This window comes from Orbicella franksi, chromosome 1 (assembly GCF_964199315.1).
Source record: "Orbicella franksi chromosome 1, jaOrbFran1.1, whole genome shotgun sequence".
Lineage (NCBI taxonomy): Eukaryota > Metazoa > Cnidaria > Anthozoa > Scleractinia > Merulinidae > Orbicella > Orbicella franksi.
Window position 1 is genome coordinate 22405485 of NC_138145.1, and position 12703 is coordinate 22418187.

At 40.1% G+C, this 12703-nt stretch overlaps 1 protein-coding gene across 1 annotated transcript; it reads right to left on the reverse strand.

Annotated features, from left to right (window-relative positions):
- Nucleotides 1–8394: 8394 nt before the first annotated feature.
- On the reverse strand, nt 8395–11572 carry LOC145483799 (uncharacterized). Its single transcript, XM_081462347.1, has 2 exons — nt 11362–11572; nt 8395–9785 (listed from the first exon to the last, which is right to left on the reverse strand). Exon 2 carries the CDS (start codon nt 9783–9785, stop codon nt 9321–9323), a length of 465 nt encoding a protein of 154 aa, XP_081318473.1. The 5' UTR covers nt 11362–11572; the 3' UTR covers nt 8395–9320.
- Nucleotides 11573–12703: the final 1131 nt, after the last annotated feature.

Genomic DNA, 12703 nt, shown 5'->3' on the forward strand with positions numbered 1-12703 from the left:
CTGCATTGAAATACTGCACTTCAAAGCTTTTAACACCTTTTTATATGAAACGAAGCTCCCAGTAAGATACTGTGTTACAAGGTTAGAAAACAATCGGTTTGTAACAGATAGGGTCAGAGCGATAACAGCTTGGATTCTTGTCTGACACTCTGTGACATTTATGACTCCATGTCTGCTTCAACGAGCACGTATGCAGGAAAACGTCTCTTTAAAGAAACGAACAAGAAGAGATTTCTGGCGGCAAGTTTGCTCGAACTACGCGAAAAACAATTTTCCTTTTTGGCAGACTTATTCGAGGTCACACTGGACCTTGGCCGCCCGAGAAATGACTACGGAAATCGGACGTGCTCTAAGGTATAATCTTGCCGCATTCCTACAATAGAAAGGGACGAACGCGCCAGCTTTCCCTACAGGGTTTCTGAAATTTTCTCCCGCGTTCCTCGTTAATTTTAGCGAAATAATCATGATATTGGTTGATTGTTTTGCCGAGCATTGCGTTGTGAAGGACATTTGCCCGAGGGGACTCCCCTATAAAAGTAGCCTGCGTTGCAGGCGGACGTGTCATAAAATTGGCGGTTTAGACTGTCTGCGACGCAGGCTACTACAAAGGACCCGTTAAAGTTACTCAAAACTCCTCAGTTTTGTGGGCGCGGCTCAAAAAATACCAGTTCTAATACAACAAATTAAATGACGTTGACTTTTTTAAAGTGACGATGCCTATATTTCAAAAACCAGTCGAGAAACACTGAAAGTTTTCTACTCAGGTACTGGGATAACTCTAACGACGGTCATTGTTGTTTTTAGCACCCCTAAGCGGAACTATGGACAAACGTTATCCCCTAAAATGAAGTAACAACGAATGCTCTATGACTTTTACAGGCAGTGCCCCCAGCCAAAGGATTTTTGAAGAATTTTTAGAAAAATTGCTAATTGCGCAGAATAATTCTGTACAGTCACCCACTTTTTCTTGTTTGGAATATTAATTTGGACAAACAGCTCTGCCGCCACGAGAATTTTAAAACCTTTTCACGGAGCAGAATTGAAGTAATCTCAATTTGATCGACGAAAACATTGTCAGCAGGCACAGAAGAGTAGACACCGCCTAACGGCAACTTATTTTTCGTGCAACTGAGTTGCGCACGCTGCACGAAAATTTGCCTTGCGTACTCAAACACCTTGAAGCGAACAAGTCTCGCAATGTTTCCTGTTTAGCAATCATTGCAAACGTTTAGAATTTGATTCTACTTTTTGTCGCTTACAACACCAAGAAGGGTTACGACACCTCTCTCGCAATGTTTCGTGCACTGAATTGTCTCCCAACGGTAAGGCTAAGGTACCGACAAGTTCCACTTTTCCAAAAATAACGCCACTTCATATGTATTGCGTGCATATTTAGGCAATAGAGCACTTTTTCCGTGTTTACATAGACTGCTGGCAGTCTGTTTTTCTCTCGAAATTCAGCAGGGGTTATGAGGAATGACGCTTTAGGGTAAAGGGGAATGGGTCGAGACATGGGTGCGGCACGCACGTCTCGCCTTCTTCCCCACTCGGCCACCGCCATACTGCCCTTTTGTGTTCGCGATGACTAAACACTCGTCTAAGGGACCCTAAGAGAAGAAACCGGCTGCCAGCAGACTAGTGTTTACACAGCTTCATCTAAACACGAGGGGGCTTCGGAGAATTTGAGACAGATACGCAAACCCGAGACGCAGTCGGGGCTTGGCATAACTTTCGAGAGTTTTCTCAACCTCCCAAGTGTTTAGATGAGGCTATGTAAACGCGGAAAAAGTACTCTACTGCTTTTATAAAATATTTCTCAAGAATACGCGCGAATTGAAAACGTCACAACCGTGTTTACATACTCTCATCTAAACATATCTATGGACCAATGAAAATGCGCGTAGTATCTCAGTTATTTTATAAATATTTATGATCATATAGGCGTGTTGCGTGATGATTCTAGTAAGAGCAACTGATGAAGGACTAGACTACAGTAGTGGACGTTCAGGTTTCGCTGCTTTGTGCAGACTCGCAGTAAAAGATCGGGGGACTCCCATGTGAAAGGAGCGATGAAGGTTGACGAAAGATTTGAACAAAACCCTTAAATGAAACTAATATGTGAGCGCGGCCTCCGCTTTTTTAAGATAACATTCTTAAACAGACACGTAAATGGAAGCTGTAGTTACTTAAACGACGATAAAGACAATCCATTAAGTGTCGAAATTTTAGAGATTTGATGTCTGATTGATCTTAACCATCCACAAAGAATGACGGCCTGTTTACTTCCGCGGGTTCAAGCCTCAAAGATATCGTGATGGTTATATCATGAGGGTTCTTTCCTGATCAACCTAAGCGCGACCAAAATCCATAATCAGTTACATCTCTAATTTTCGAACTAAAGGTAACCGAACTATTATAATTAGGAATCAAGCCAGATATGAGATCTAAACCATTCATTAACACCAGCATTGTGGGATTACTTCAGAGGGAATGAATTTTCTTCAGGTTTTCCCTTATTATTTAAACTTATGGTAGGTATGCCTATCAGCGTCATTAGTAAGTTATCTATTTATCGGATTTCGCGCCTGAGAATCGAAATTCCTTTAAGATAAACATCTGAAAACTGTTAAAAGAAGAAGGAAATGGAATAGAGCCAATTCTTTTCAAGCAGGGATTAAGATCCTGATGGCAAATGAGGAAATACTTTTGAGATAGGGTTATCACTGCAACTCCTTGAATGTTTCAAAGCGAAGGCTCCGTCGTTTTCCCTTCTTTTCGGGATTCAGCTACTATCGGAGCCTGGTATCCTTCTGTCATCGTCGCCCTTCATCAGAAACGCGAAAAAACGCGAAAAAACGCACACAGCAGCAGTTCATTGAGTGCAGTGACGTCATGTTTGGTTTGCATTGCGCATCCTTCACTGCGCATAAAGTACTTTAACATGGTCAGCGGGAGAGGGAAGCGTTTGCTTCCCGCTGGTTTTTCTCACCCAACAATCATTAGGAGCAACAATGCTACTGCAAATATGTTTCCGCGTTTGTAAGTCCTTTTGAAACACTGTAATTTAGAAAACCCGCCCACCAAGGAAGTGAAACTTAACCACATGCCAGCTTGGCCTTGGAATGACTCAACAACACGAATTTCGAGATTAATGGCCTCTATAAAGTGTCCATCTGTTTATTATATATCTATACAAACGTAGGTTTTGTACACTGAGGGAACCGAAGAGTATCTAAAGTTTTCCGTTGTAACAAAGTATCTATTTACTAAATGTCCTGAAAACTAGTAAGTAATATGGAATAAATGTAATAAATCAAAATATGCACTGGTGAGTTCAAGCATTTTCAGTTTGTCCGGTTATTAGTGCTGCGTAACCGAAACCATGTGTTTACCGGCACACTAAACGATAGGTTTTTGACCAATCAGAGCGCGCGTAGAATCTCAGTTATTTTGTACAAAAGGATAAACGTGCCGTTTCAAATGTCGTGCGGACTGTACAAAAACTTTCACGTCAAACATTTAATAAGTGAAGCATATTTTATTATGTAAGAATTAAAATTGGCCCCAGTCTTGGCCATTGAGATTTTAAACTTTAGATTTTATATTCATTCGTTCCTCTAGGACATACTGGGTCCAGTTGTCATGTCGGTTGCCTCTCTCTATGGTACAAAGGTCATTTACCGTATCTCCCTTGTTTCAGCACGTACGTTTTTGCCTGGAATATTCGTGACGCCGTTTCTTCGCAGTAGGAGGTACAATGATGCAAAGAACAGGAAAAGCTTCAAGGACGGACTTCGTGTTAACACTTTAGTGATGATTTAGTACGATGGCAGAGCCAAACGTTTCAGGTTTTGGGGGAAAGACCCATGCAGTTGATGTACGTACCAAAATGTCCCGACAATGTTCATGATTGCGTTGCTTTGTTTTATACGTATAACGGCTTGAAACTTATCGGCAATCCTTTGGCCGAGGATTCAGCTATGTTGTGGTCTACTTTGTTTTTGCATAGTACAAAATCAACTTTAAAATCAAAGGACCCCTTAAAAGAGCTAGAGACAAACATTCACTGAGCATTCCCCCATCTCCATGAAATGTTGCTTAAGATTGTGACCCATTAGCCTGTTTCCCCCTCTCCCTCCCCTTTAAGCGCTGCCACGCAAGTTGGTGACCCATGACCGAAGAACCTATAACGAAGACTTACTTTTAACTGATTCTGGTATGGTGGTATGCATGCTTCTCAGCAGAGGGAGAAGTAAACGATTTTCCCTTCTTTCTTCGACTTCCTGATCTCAGAATTACCACATGGGCTCGAATAAAACGCATACGTTGTATTTGTTGGATCAGCACGGGGATCAGCACCTTGAGAAATTTTTCAGCGCTACTGGTCCTACTGGCGAGTGAATGTTCCCTGCAAATGCTATACATGCACTAAAATAAGGTTTGCAATATAATTACAGTGGTGCTTACATTTTGCTGTTTGTCTCTCTGGACAGTCGACTCTGTCTTTTCAGGACAGTGGCTAATAACAACTGACACAAATGAAACGAAATAAATGAGTAGCTGGCGAGAAGCCCTTGCACAGTACTCTTTCCTCTGGTTTGTGTCTGTGAATTCTCTTTTCCTTATAACGGAAACAAAAACCCCCACTGCTTCACACGTGTGCTTTTCAAAAAGAACTCGGTAATGAGAATTTTTAAGTCATTTTGCAACATTTTTGGTCTTAAAACTTGTCTACTGAGACAGAGACAAAATATTAAAGCTTACTATAATATCCCTTTATTTTGCAAACTATTTCAACTGGTCCAAATGAGTAAAAAAAATTAAGCGGCGAGTATTCCATTATAAGAACCGCTTTATTCTAAACATCATCCAGACACCAAATACATTCCAAAGCAGATATGTCATACACCATAATCTAAGAATATTCACTAGAATACTTTCGAGCTAAAATTGGCAGAAAAATTAGAATATTCAGCCTCGACTGGAAAAACAATATTCTTATTTAAAAAAAAAAAAAAAACAGTGTATAAAGTAACTGAAAAAAAAATTCGCGTGTCCCATTGTTTTGTGCGTGCCTAATCACGTTTTATTGTCAACTGATTTGTCTCTTTCCCAGTCCTCCATTCTTTTTTAACATCTGCGGTCACACGTGAGGTGGTTAATCGTAGCCGACAATTACTCATTCTGTTGTAGAACAAAGCAGTCTCCCAATGTATATTTTGTGTTAGTGTGCCGCCCTTGCCCAAAATATGATTTTCCATACTTATTTGAAACGTGACCTCTAAAATCTCTTCTCCCCTTTCAACATATGTACACTTAACAGTTATTACACGAGCGCGCGTTGGATATAAGATGATAGATAGCCGAGTTGGCTATAATCATTTCATACCACCAACAAGCGCAAATGGAATAATTTTTTTTGTTAAAGACCCCTCCAAAATAAAGAAAATTAAAGTAAAATAAAAATAAAAACGCTCCAAAAGATTACTTGTAAGCTTACCAAATTTGTAGGGCATGGTATAATGGCTCATATACCATTATGGCTAAGCCAATGAAAACTCTTATACTGCATAATTTAATAATCCAATTTTTAATAATATACCAGAGAGTTGGAAGATTAATATCCCATAAAATATCGGTATAGTTCGCATTGAAAAACGCCTATGTCAAACTAGAAAGTCGAACGCTTAATTTTCTCGAATTATCAATCTATTTCCTTTGCGGCGGCACGTGAATTACCCCTCGCCCTTCTCTCCCCTAGGGTTCTGCTATATGTTACCGCTGCTACTCACTCTTGTATTTGTCACGCATTTCTTTACTATAGGAAATCCCTCCTAAGGATACCACAAAAGCGGGACTCTACCACCAATCCACTCTGTTGTAAAGTTCCGAAATTAACAAACTCCGTTTCCCAAAAAAGAACTCTTTCTTGAAGAGAAAGGGATGCCAGCTACCAAAAAAAAAACTGTTTGTGCAATCACAACAGCGTCACAAGACACAGATTACACCGCTAACCTGCGATCAGGAGTTCTTTTTTTGGCGTTCTTTTTTTGGCAGAAAAAAGAACGCTTGATGGAAGGTTAGGATTACATGTACACAGGCGGTTGAACTGAAACTGATCTACACGTGTCAACAGTTCACAGTTTATCTCTGAAAACGTGACCGACCTTTTTGTCCTTTACTTTTGACTTTTGTTTTCATGGATGGGCACTGACTCAGTAAGGCCATGAAAGTCTCTGCCAAGGCCATGAAAGTCTCCGAAAGGCACGTGGCACAAGTGACGGGTAGAGGTTACATCAAGGAGCACCTTGTTATAAGCGTTTTCACATGACGTCGCGGTGGCCATATTGATGTTCCCAAACGATAGAAGTTCTCTTCTTTAGGAAATAAGCTCTCTCCCTATGCTAACATTTCTTATTGTCTGCTGCAAGAAAACGCTCCATATAGTAAACCGTCCCAATGTACACCATAGAGACTGGGTGCCTAGTAGAAGATCGGGTTAACTTTGTGCTCAGTTTAATTCCTGACCAAGTTAAACAAAAAATGTATACCTTATTACATGAAATTTTCGCGACACGTTAATTTCGCGAATTTCGCGATTTAAAAAAAATCGCGAAATTTAAGTGACGCGAAAATTAAATGTCGCGAAATTAACATGATGCGAAAATTAAGTGACTCACATTACGTCAATAATTATAAAAAGCGACTTTGTTACCATTACACACGTTTATAACAATCATTTTGACTGTGAGAACATCTTTCTTGTTACTGTTTACATAATTAGTTGCGTTTCTGTTTATTTGGACGTTGTTGATTAAGTTGTTTGATCAAATTCAGGGACATCTTAAATAACATTGACAAAGAAATATAGTGTGTCTCACTCAAAAACGCGAAATTAAAGTGAGTCAAAATGTAAAATTTTCGCAAAATCGCGAAATTAAGGTGTCGCGAAATATGCGAACCTCAAAATCGCGAAATTAACGTGTCGCGAAAATTTCATGTAATAAGGTACATGATATAGACAGCACAGCTCCTTATTAAGAGCTCTAATCTGAAACAAGACTATCAAAGAAAGAGGGTACATTTGCATGCCACTTATTCCTTCAAGCAAAAGCTAAGTATTCAAAGAACTTCACAGACTGTAGAACGTCATAGACAAATGAACTTGTGGTTATCCTGTTACGTAACAAGGCGACAAGTGCCTCAGTGTTCTAGTGAGGTTTCTGCCCTACATAAGTGACTTAAACGTCTTGCAGTTTAAGGCCACAATATCTTAGTCATTCGATTTCAGATAACAACGGTGCGGAAAAATATATGGTGGAACTGAGGAAATTAAATAAAGCGACTTGCGTTCTAATCACGCCCTGGAAAGCAAAAGATCAAACGAACCAGTGGGAGCTTCAGAACAGTTGGAAAAATGTTTGCAATTTACGGTGCCTCCGATATTCTCGTGATTTTCATGCGTCGTGTTTAAATGCTGATCTTTGATAGAGCTGACTCAACGTGGAGGGTGTCAGTGGTGGTGCTTAATAGAGAGGGGGACGAAATGAAAATGGGTTCAGTCCCGTGGGAAACTCACATCAGTGAAAAGGGTGGGGGCGTTCGTTCTCTCTCCCGAAAGGATGAAAACTATTTTCTTTCAGAAAACGACCCTCATGGAAGCGCGTGCCAAAAGCCGTACTTAACAATTAGATCATATGAAATCAGCTATCATCTCGTCGAAATCGAGAGGGAATTGTCTTAGTAGCCTTCTAACAAGATTTCCCTCAACCAGCCATTCGCACGTGGATTGAATTGTTGTTTGAAACTTGAAGGTGTTTTCGCGCACCCATCAGTTCATTGAACAAATCCAGTTTCAAAAGCACTCGTGAAAGTTTGACGAACTGACACTTTCCAGCGGAAACAGCCAAGCCTTATCATGCGTCATTATGTAGAAACACTGACTGACTGATGCATAAAAAAAGAAGCACGCATGCAGTTCGTGATATTACAGCATTTCTCGTCCTCACAAACTTCGTGTTTCTTTTCAGTTTAACAATTAGATTATGAGCTCGAGATTTCAGTCTATCGCGTGCACAGCCCGAGTCAACTATCACGCATGGAAATTGCCGAGAGCGAATGATTTAATTGTTTTAGTGTAAGTCTACTAGTCGTTCAAAACTTTATGGAGAGCGAATAATGTAATTGTTTTAGTATAAATCTACTAGTCGCTCAAAACTTTATCTATATCCTCTTTACAGACACTTCCAAAACCCAAAGAAGCAGACGCGATTTTGTTACCAATCGCACACTGCTAGGCTACTCACTATCTACAACAGAATGTATAGTGAGGAACGCCAGTAGATTTATATTCAAACTCGATAGAAACACGAAAAATGTTTTCTGTTTTTTAAAAGGTTTTCAGAACAAAAGGATAATGTTAACGTGTCTTTAAGGTTCGCACGTGAAGAAATGAAAAATCGCCGTCATGTGTTGTTGATTTGATCGATCACTCATAATTAAAATAGCGCTCGATGACAACGTCTCTAATTTGTCTGTCCTTTTAGCATAATATCTTTTAGGCCAGTGTCAAATAAAGCTTGATTGACGTTCAGATTAGTCTCCTCTGGGGGTCTGTTCCAAACTTTACCATAAGCATTCCAGCCTCATCAGGACCTCCCTTACCCTGGGGCAAAGTCAGGGAAGTCGTTCTCTTCTCGGAAAGGGGGGAAGTGAAGACAACGAAAGAAAAAGCCCTCCCTCTCTAACCCCACCGGGCCTTTACTCTAAACTTATCACTGAGTATCCCCAAGGAATAGCGACACCTTCAACTCCCCCTCCAGGGCGCAAGGTTGGGAAGTTTCTTGCTCGAATAAAGGGGAAAAGAGGAGAGAGAATGAAAACCCTCCTCCCAATTTTCTCCCCAGGCCTCTTCTTCAAACTTATCACAAGTATCCCAAGATATAGTCCCACTTAAGTTGTTTCCCGCTTTCGTTCTTCGACCAGTACTTTCCGGCTGCTGCTTTACAAAAAGACACACAAAGAAATTCGAGTTACCACCTTGTTTTTAATGCGATATTTTGCCCCAAGGGCTAAATAAATCGTCACAAATAGTACCACCGTGATATGAATGCTATAAATAAAACTTAGTTCCTAAAACCCTTAAACTGAGGTACTTTCTTTAAAATAAGCTTAAATATATTTCTCCTAACTGAAATGAATTGGAAAGCTACAACTAATAAGTTAAAAAGCGAAACTACAATGCCAGTTGTTGAGGTATTAAATGTTTGGTTTGTTGCTCACTTCGTCAAAATAATCTGAGATGAATATTCAAACTTCTCTCAGCACACCCAAATTCCGGGAGGACATTTCTTTGCCGATCTCTCCACCCGTCTCACGTGCTTCAGCATTCTGTTCAGCATTCGTTTTCTGCGACAACTCAAGCCTCCGAGGGGACATTTGTCCGGGCTGTCTTCTGACTGGTCATCGTCATAGGTGTTAACACTGTTCTCGGTTCTCGCTCCTTCAACCTGTGTCGCAGCATCGTGGCTTGGGCTATCTTCCACCGCCATCTTGGCGGTTACGGCACTGGCGACCTTGGCCGGCTCGGGGAAGGTTTTCTGGGACTCACTGAGCGTCTTGATATTGCGCTCTTTAAGCCCGGGGCATGCCCATACCCCTGGGATACACGGGCTGTCTGCTTCATCGTCTAAGGAACGTTTCAGTCTCTCCAACGGACTGCTGTTGCTGAGGGAAATGCCAAGCATGACCAAAACAATGATTCTAATCTGGTGAAACGTGTTCATCTGCGTGCCAAGAAATTAAACGACAAAATATGAGGAAAAATGAATTTGCTTACATTCTTCTGAACTAAATAGAACAGTCTGCGCCATCCTTTATTTTGACAAGTCACAGTTCTTATTTACAAACTACCACATTATTAGCAAAATACCATTTCAGTCAAAACGACATTTTGTCGAATCAGAAAAATATATATATAAGACCCCTCAGTGTTTTTTCGTTGTTTGAATTTACCTTGCCACGAGGGCAAAGTCCTGTGAGTCACGAATTTGTCGCACATACCTTTTAGAGAAATTTTCACACCTTCCGATTTTCAACTCAACGTATAAAATTGACTTGCTGCCGTGCAGAATATTCAGCCCAGTCAAGAGACGTGATAGTCTATTGGCCTTGTAAAAATCATTTCGGCTAGCCGCACACAAGAGCGGTCACCGGCTACGAATGAGAGCATGACGTCATCTACTCTCTTTGGTAATAAGTCTGACGCCATTGGCATTTATCTGTCAATGACAGCACTCAGCCAGGGTCCTGACTCCGCTGTATGTCAAAATCTCTGATAAAACATGTTAAAGGGAACGCCTCGCCAAAGAGCACGTTGACATCAAGTGAAATCAGAGTGTGCACGTGTTTTGATTGCACAAGATTATTTCTAGAACTTTTATAAAAACAACAACACATTTTAATCCAACCGTAGTTTTTGTCCGCAGTGTCAGCAATATTGAATTAAAACTTATGAAGATTTCTTAGCCTCCAAACACTTTAACTCGGTTTTACTCCCACACGTTATATTCCCGGCTGTTTCCATTTGATTCTCTCCCGCTGCCGAGATCACGAGTATGTCAAAAATAATCCAGTTGTCGATTGTTTTCCAGAAAGTATTGTTCTCAATGGAGACAGCGAAGATATATCCAAAAGTTATAACTGCTTGTTCCACAGACTTCGTAAGCTGATAGTCGAGCTATTCTGTTTGTTGTATGTTTTTATTTCCTCTAATATCTTGGCACATCCATGCTTTTCCGGAACCAATTTTGAAATTTTAATTCAAAATTACTTGATAGGGCCCACACAAAAGAATAATTCGACTGAGAGGCGGTTTCCACGGAGATCATTTTGAAGTGGCCTTTTTGAAACAAAAGTAAAAGGCTTATTAACTCATTCGTGTTTTATCATTATGTGTCGAAAATAAAAACCTTCTGGGCGAATTTAAAGACATATAGCAAACCTCGTTTGATTCACTCGCATGTTAGCCTGCTGGGCTTGTAACATAGACATATTTCAAGTACACAATTGGCGACCACTTCAAATTATGAACAAATTCCACGCACGAGACAGCCTAAATAATTTTTAACCCTCGCTGAATTTTTATGCATAAATACTTTAATTGTCAAACGCGATTAAGAATTGCTAAATACAGCTTCACGGTAAGAAAAAGTTACAAGTCTTATTTCTGAGCTCAATTAACTGACAGTCTGCGAAGGACATGTCCAAGATTTTTTTTTCTCTCTCTCTTTTCCGCGAACCAAGAATTGAGAGCTCAATTGACCTTCGAGAGAATACAATCGTGGTTGGTTTAAGTCTTACCTTGATATTTACCGTGTACTTCTGTTTCCTGTAGAATATCTTGCCTCTTCTTCCAATCCAATGCTCGAGCTTCTCTGTGCGTTAAGTTATTGCTGGTTAATAACTTCTCATGTCGGACCTCCCCTAAATAAGTCATGGGACGTAGCTTGCGAAACCTAAGTTGCGCATGATTTCCGGACAGATAAGCTTTTAAAAGTGTTATGTTCTTGTGTTTTAGCATCCTGCTTTGGAGAAAGTTTCTGCCCTGCGTAAACAGTTTTAAGTGTATTTGCCTATCGTTAAAACTTTGTTTTCTTAAAGAATCAAATTGCCGGAACCTACATGAATCAGGCAGGGCGCTCCGCACGATCTTCTTAAACCGGCAAAAAAGTTTTGTTCCAAGTGATACGGAGTGATAAGATTTAAAGTTAGAGACCTTTACAAATGATAGCCGCTAAATAATCTTAAAAGCAGAAATTGTAATTCTATGGGGTTCTTCAGCTCTTCGGGAAAGAAGCAAACTTTCGGGAACATGAATAATGCTAAAAATAAATATTACAAATTCCTTTATTTGACGAGTGAAGAATAAGCAAGCGTATCATTTAGAGTCTTAAAGATAAGAGGCTTCACACGGATAAAAATAAGCTTGCTTGACCATGCACGGAATAACCAAAATTAATCGTGAACAAGCATGTCAGGAAAGCCGGTTTACAGTCCTTCATGTCATGCAATAGCACTGATGAAAGACTTCTTTGATAGTAGATTTAAAACATGTCGCTAATTAGTAAAGCAAGCGAACGAAACTATAATTAAAATTGACTTCCAATAATTTAGTCAACACACATGGTAATGATTGTTTGACCTTCAGTGATGAAAACAGAAAAGACAAAAAAGACAATTACACAAGATTCACTAGCCCGACTTCCTTATCACTATCTGGCATAAAATCATTGAGGTAAAGTTATTTTATATCATGTTCCAGGCTGCTCGATGCTCCCCAACAAAACCAACAGTCGAGCGGCCATAGCTACTTTGCGATATATTCTTTTTCTACAGAATTACAACATCAAAGTAAAAACACAGCTTCCATCCTTGTATGACTAATAGAGTTCTCTCCATTGTCAATCTTCACACTTTGACCTCGCTTCATCACCGTTTGAGTTTGTTTGAACAAGTCGTTAAACTTTTCAGCAACTATCAGCTCGGTCTAAACAGGAGATAGCAACTGCTCCCTGCAATAAACGTGAAATACTTTGGAGATACTGTACGAAGGCAATTGATAATTTAAACTTGAGCTTCTTTGTTCCCGTAATGTTCAAATGTTGACGCAAACTTACTGCGCGAAGACGGAAATGGAGTAACT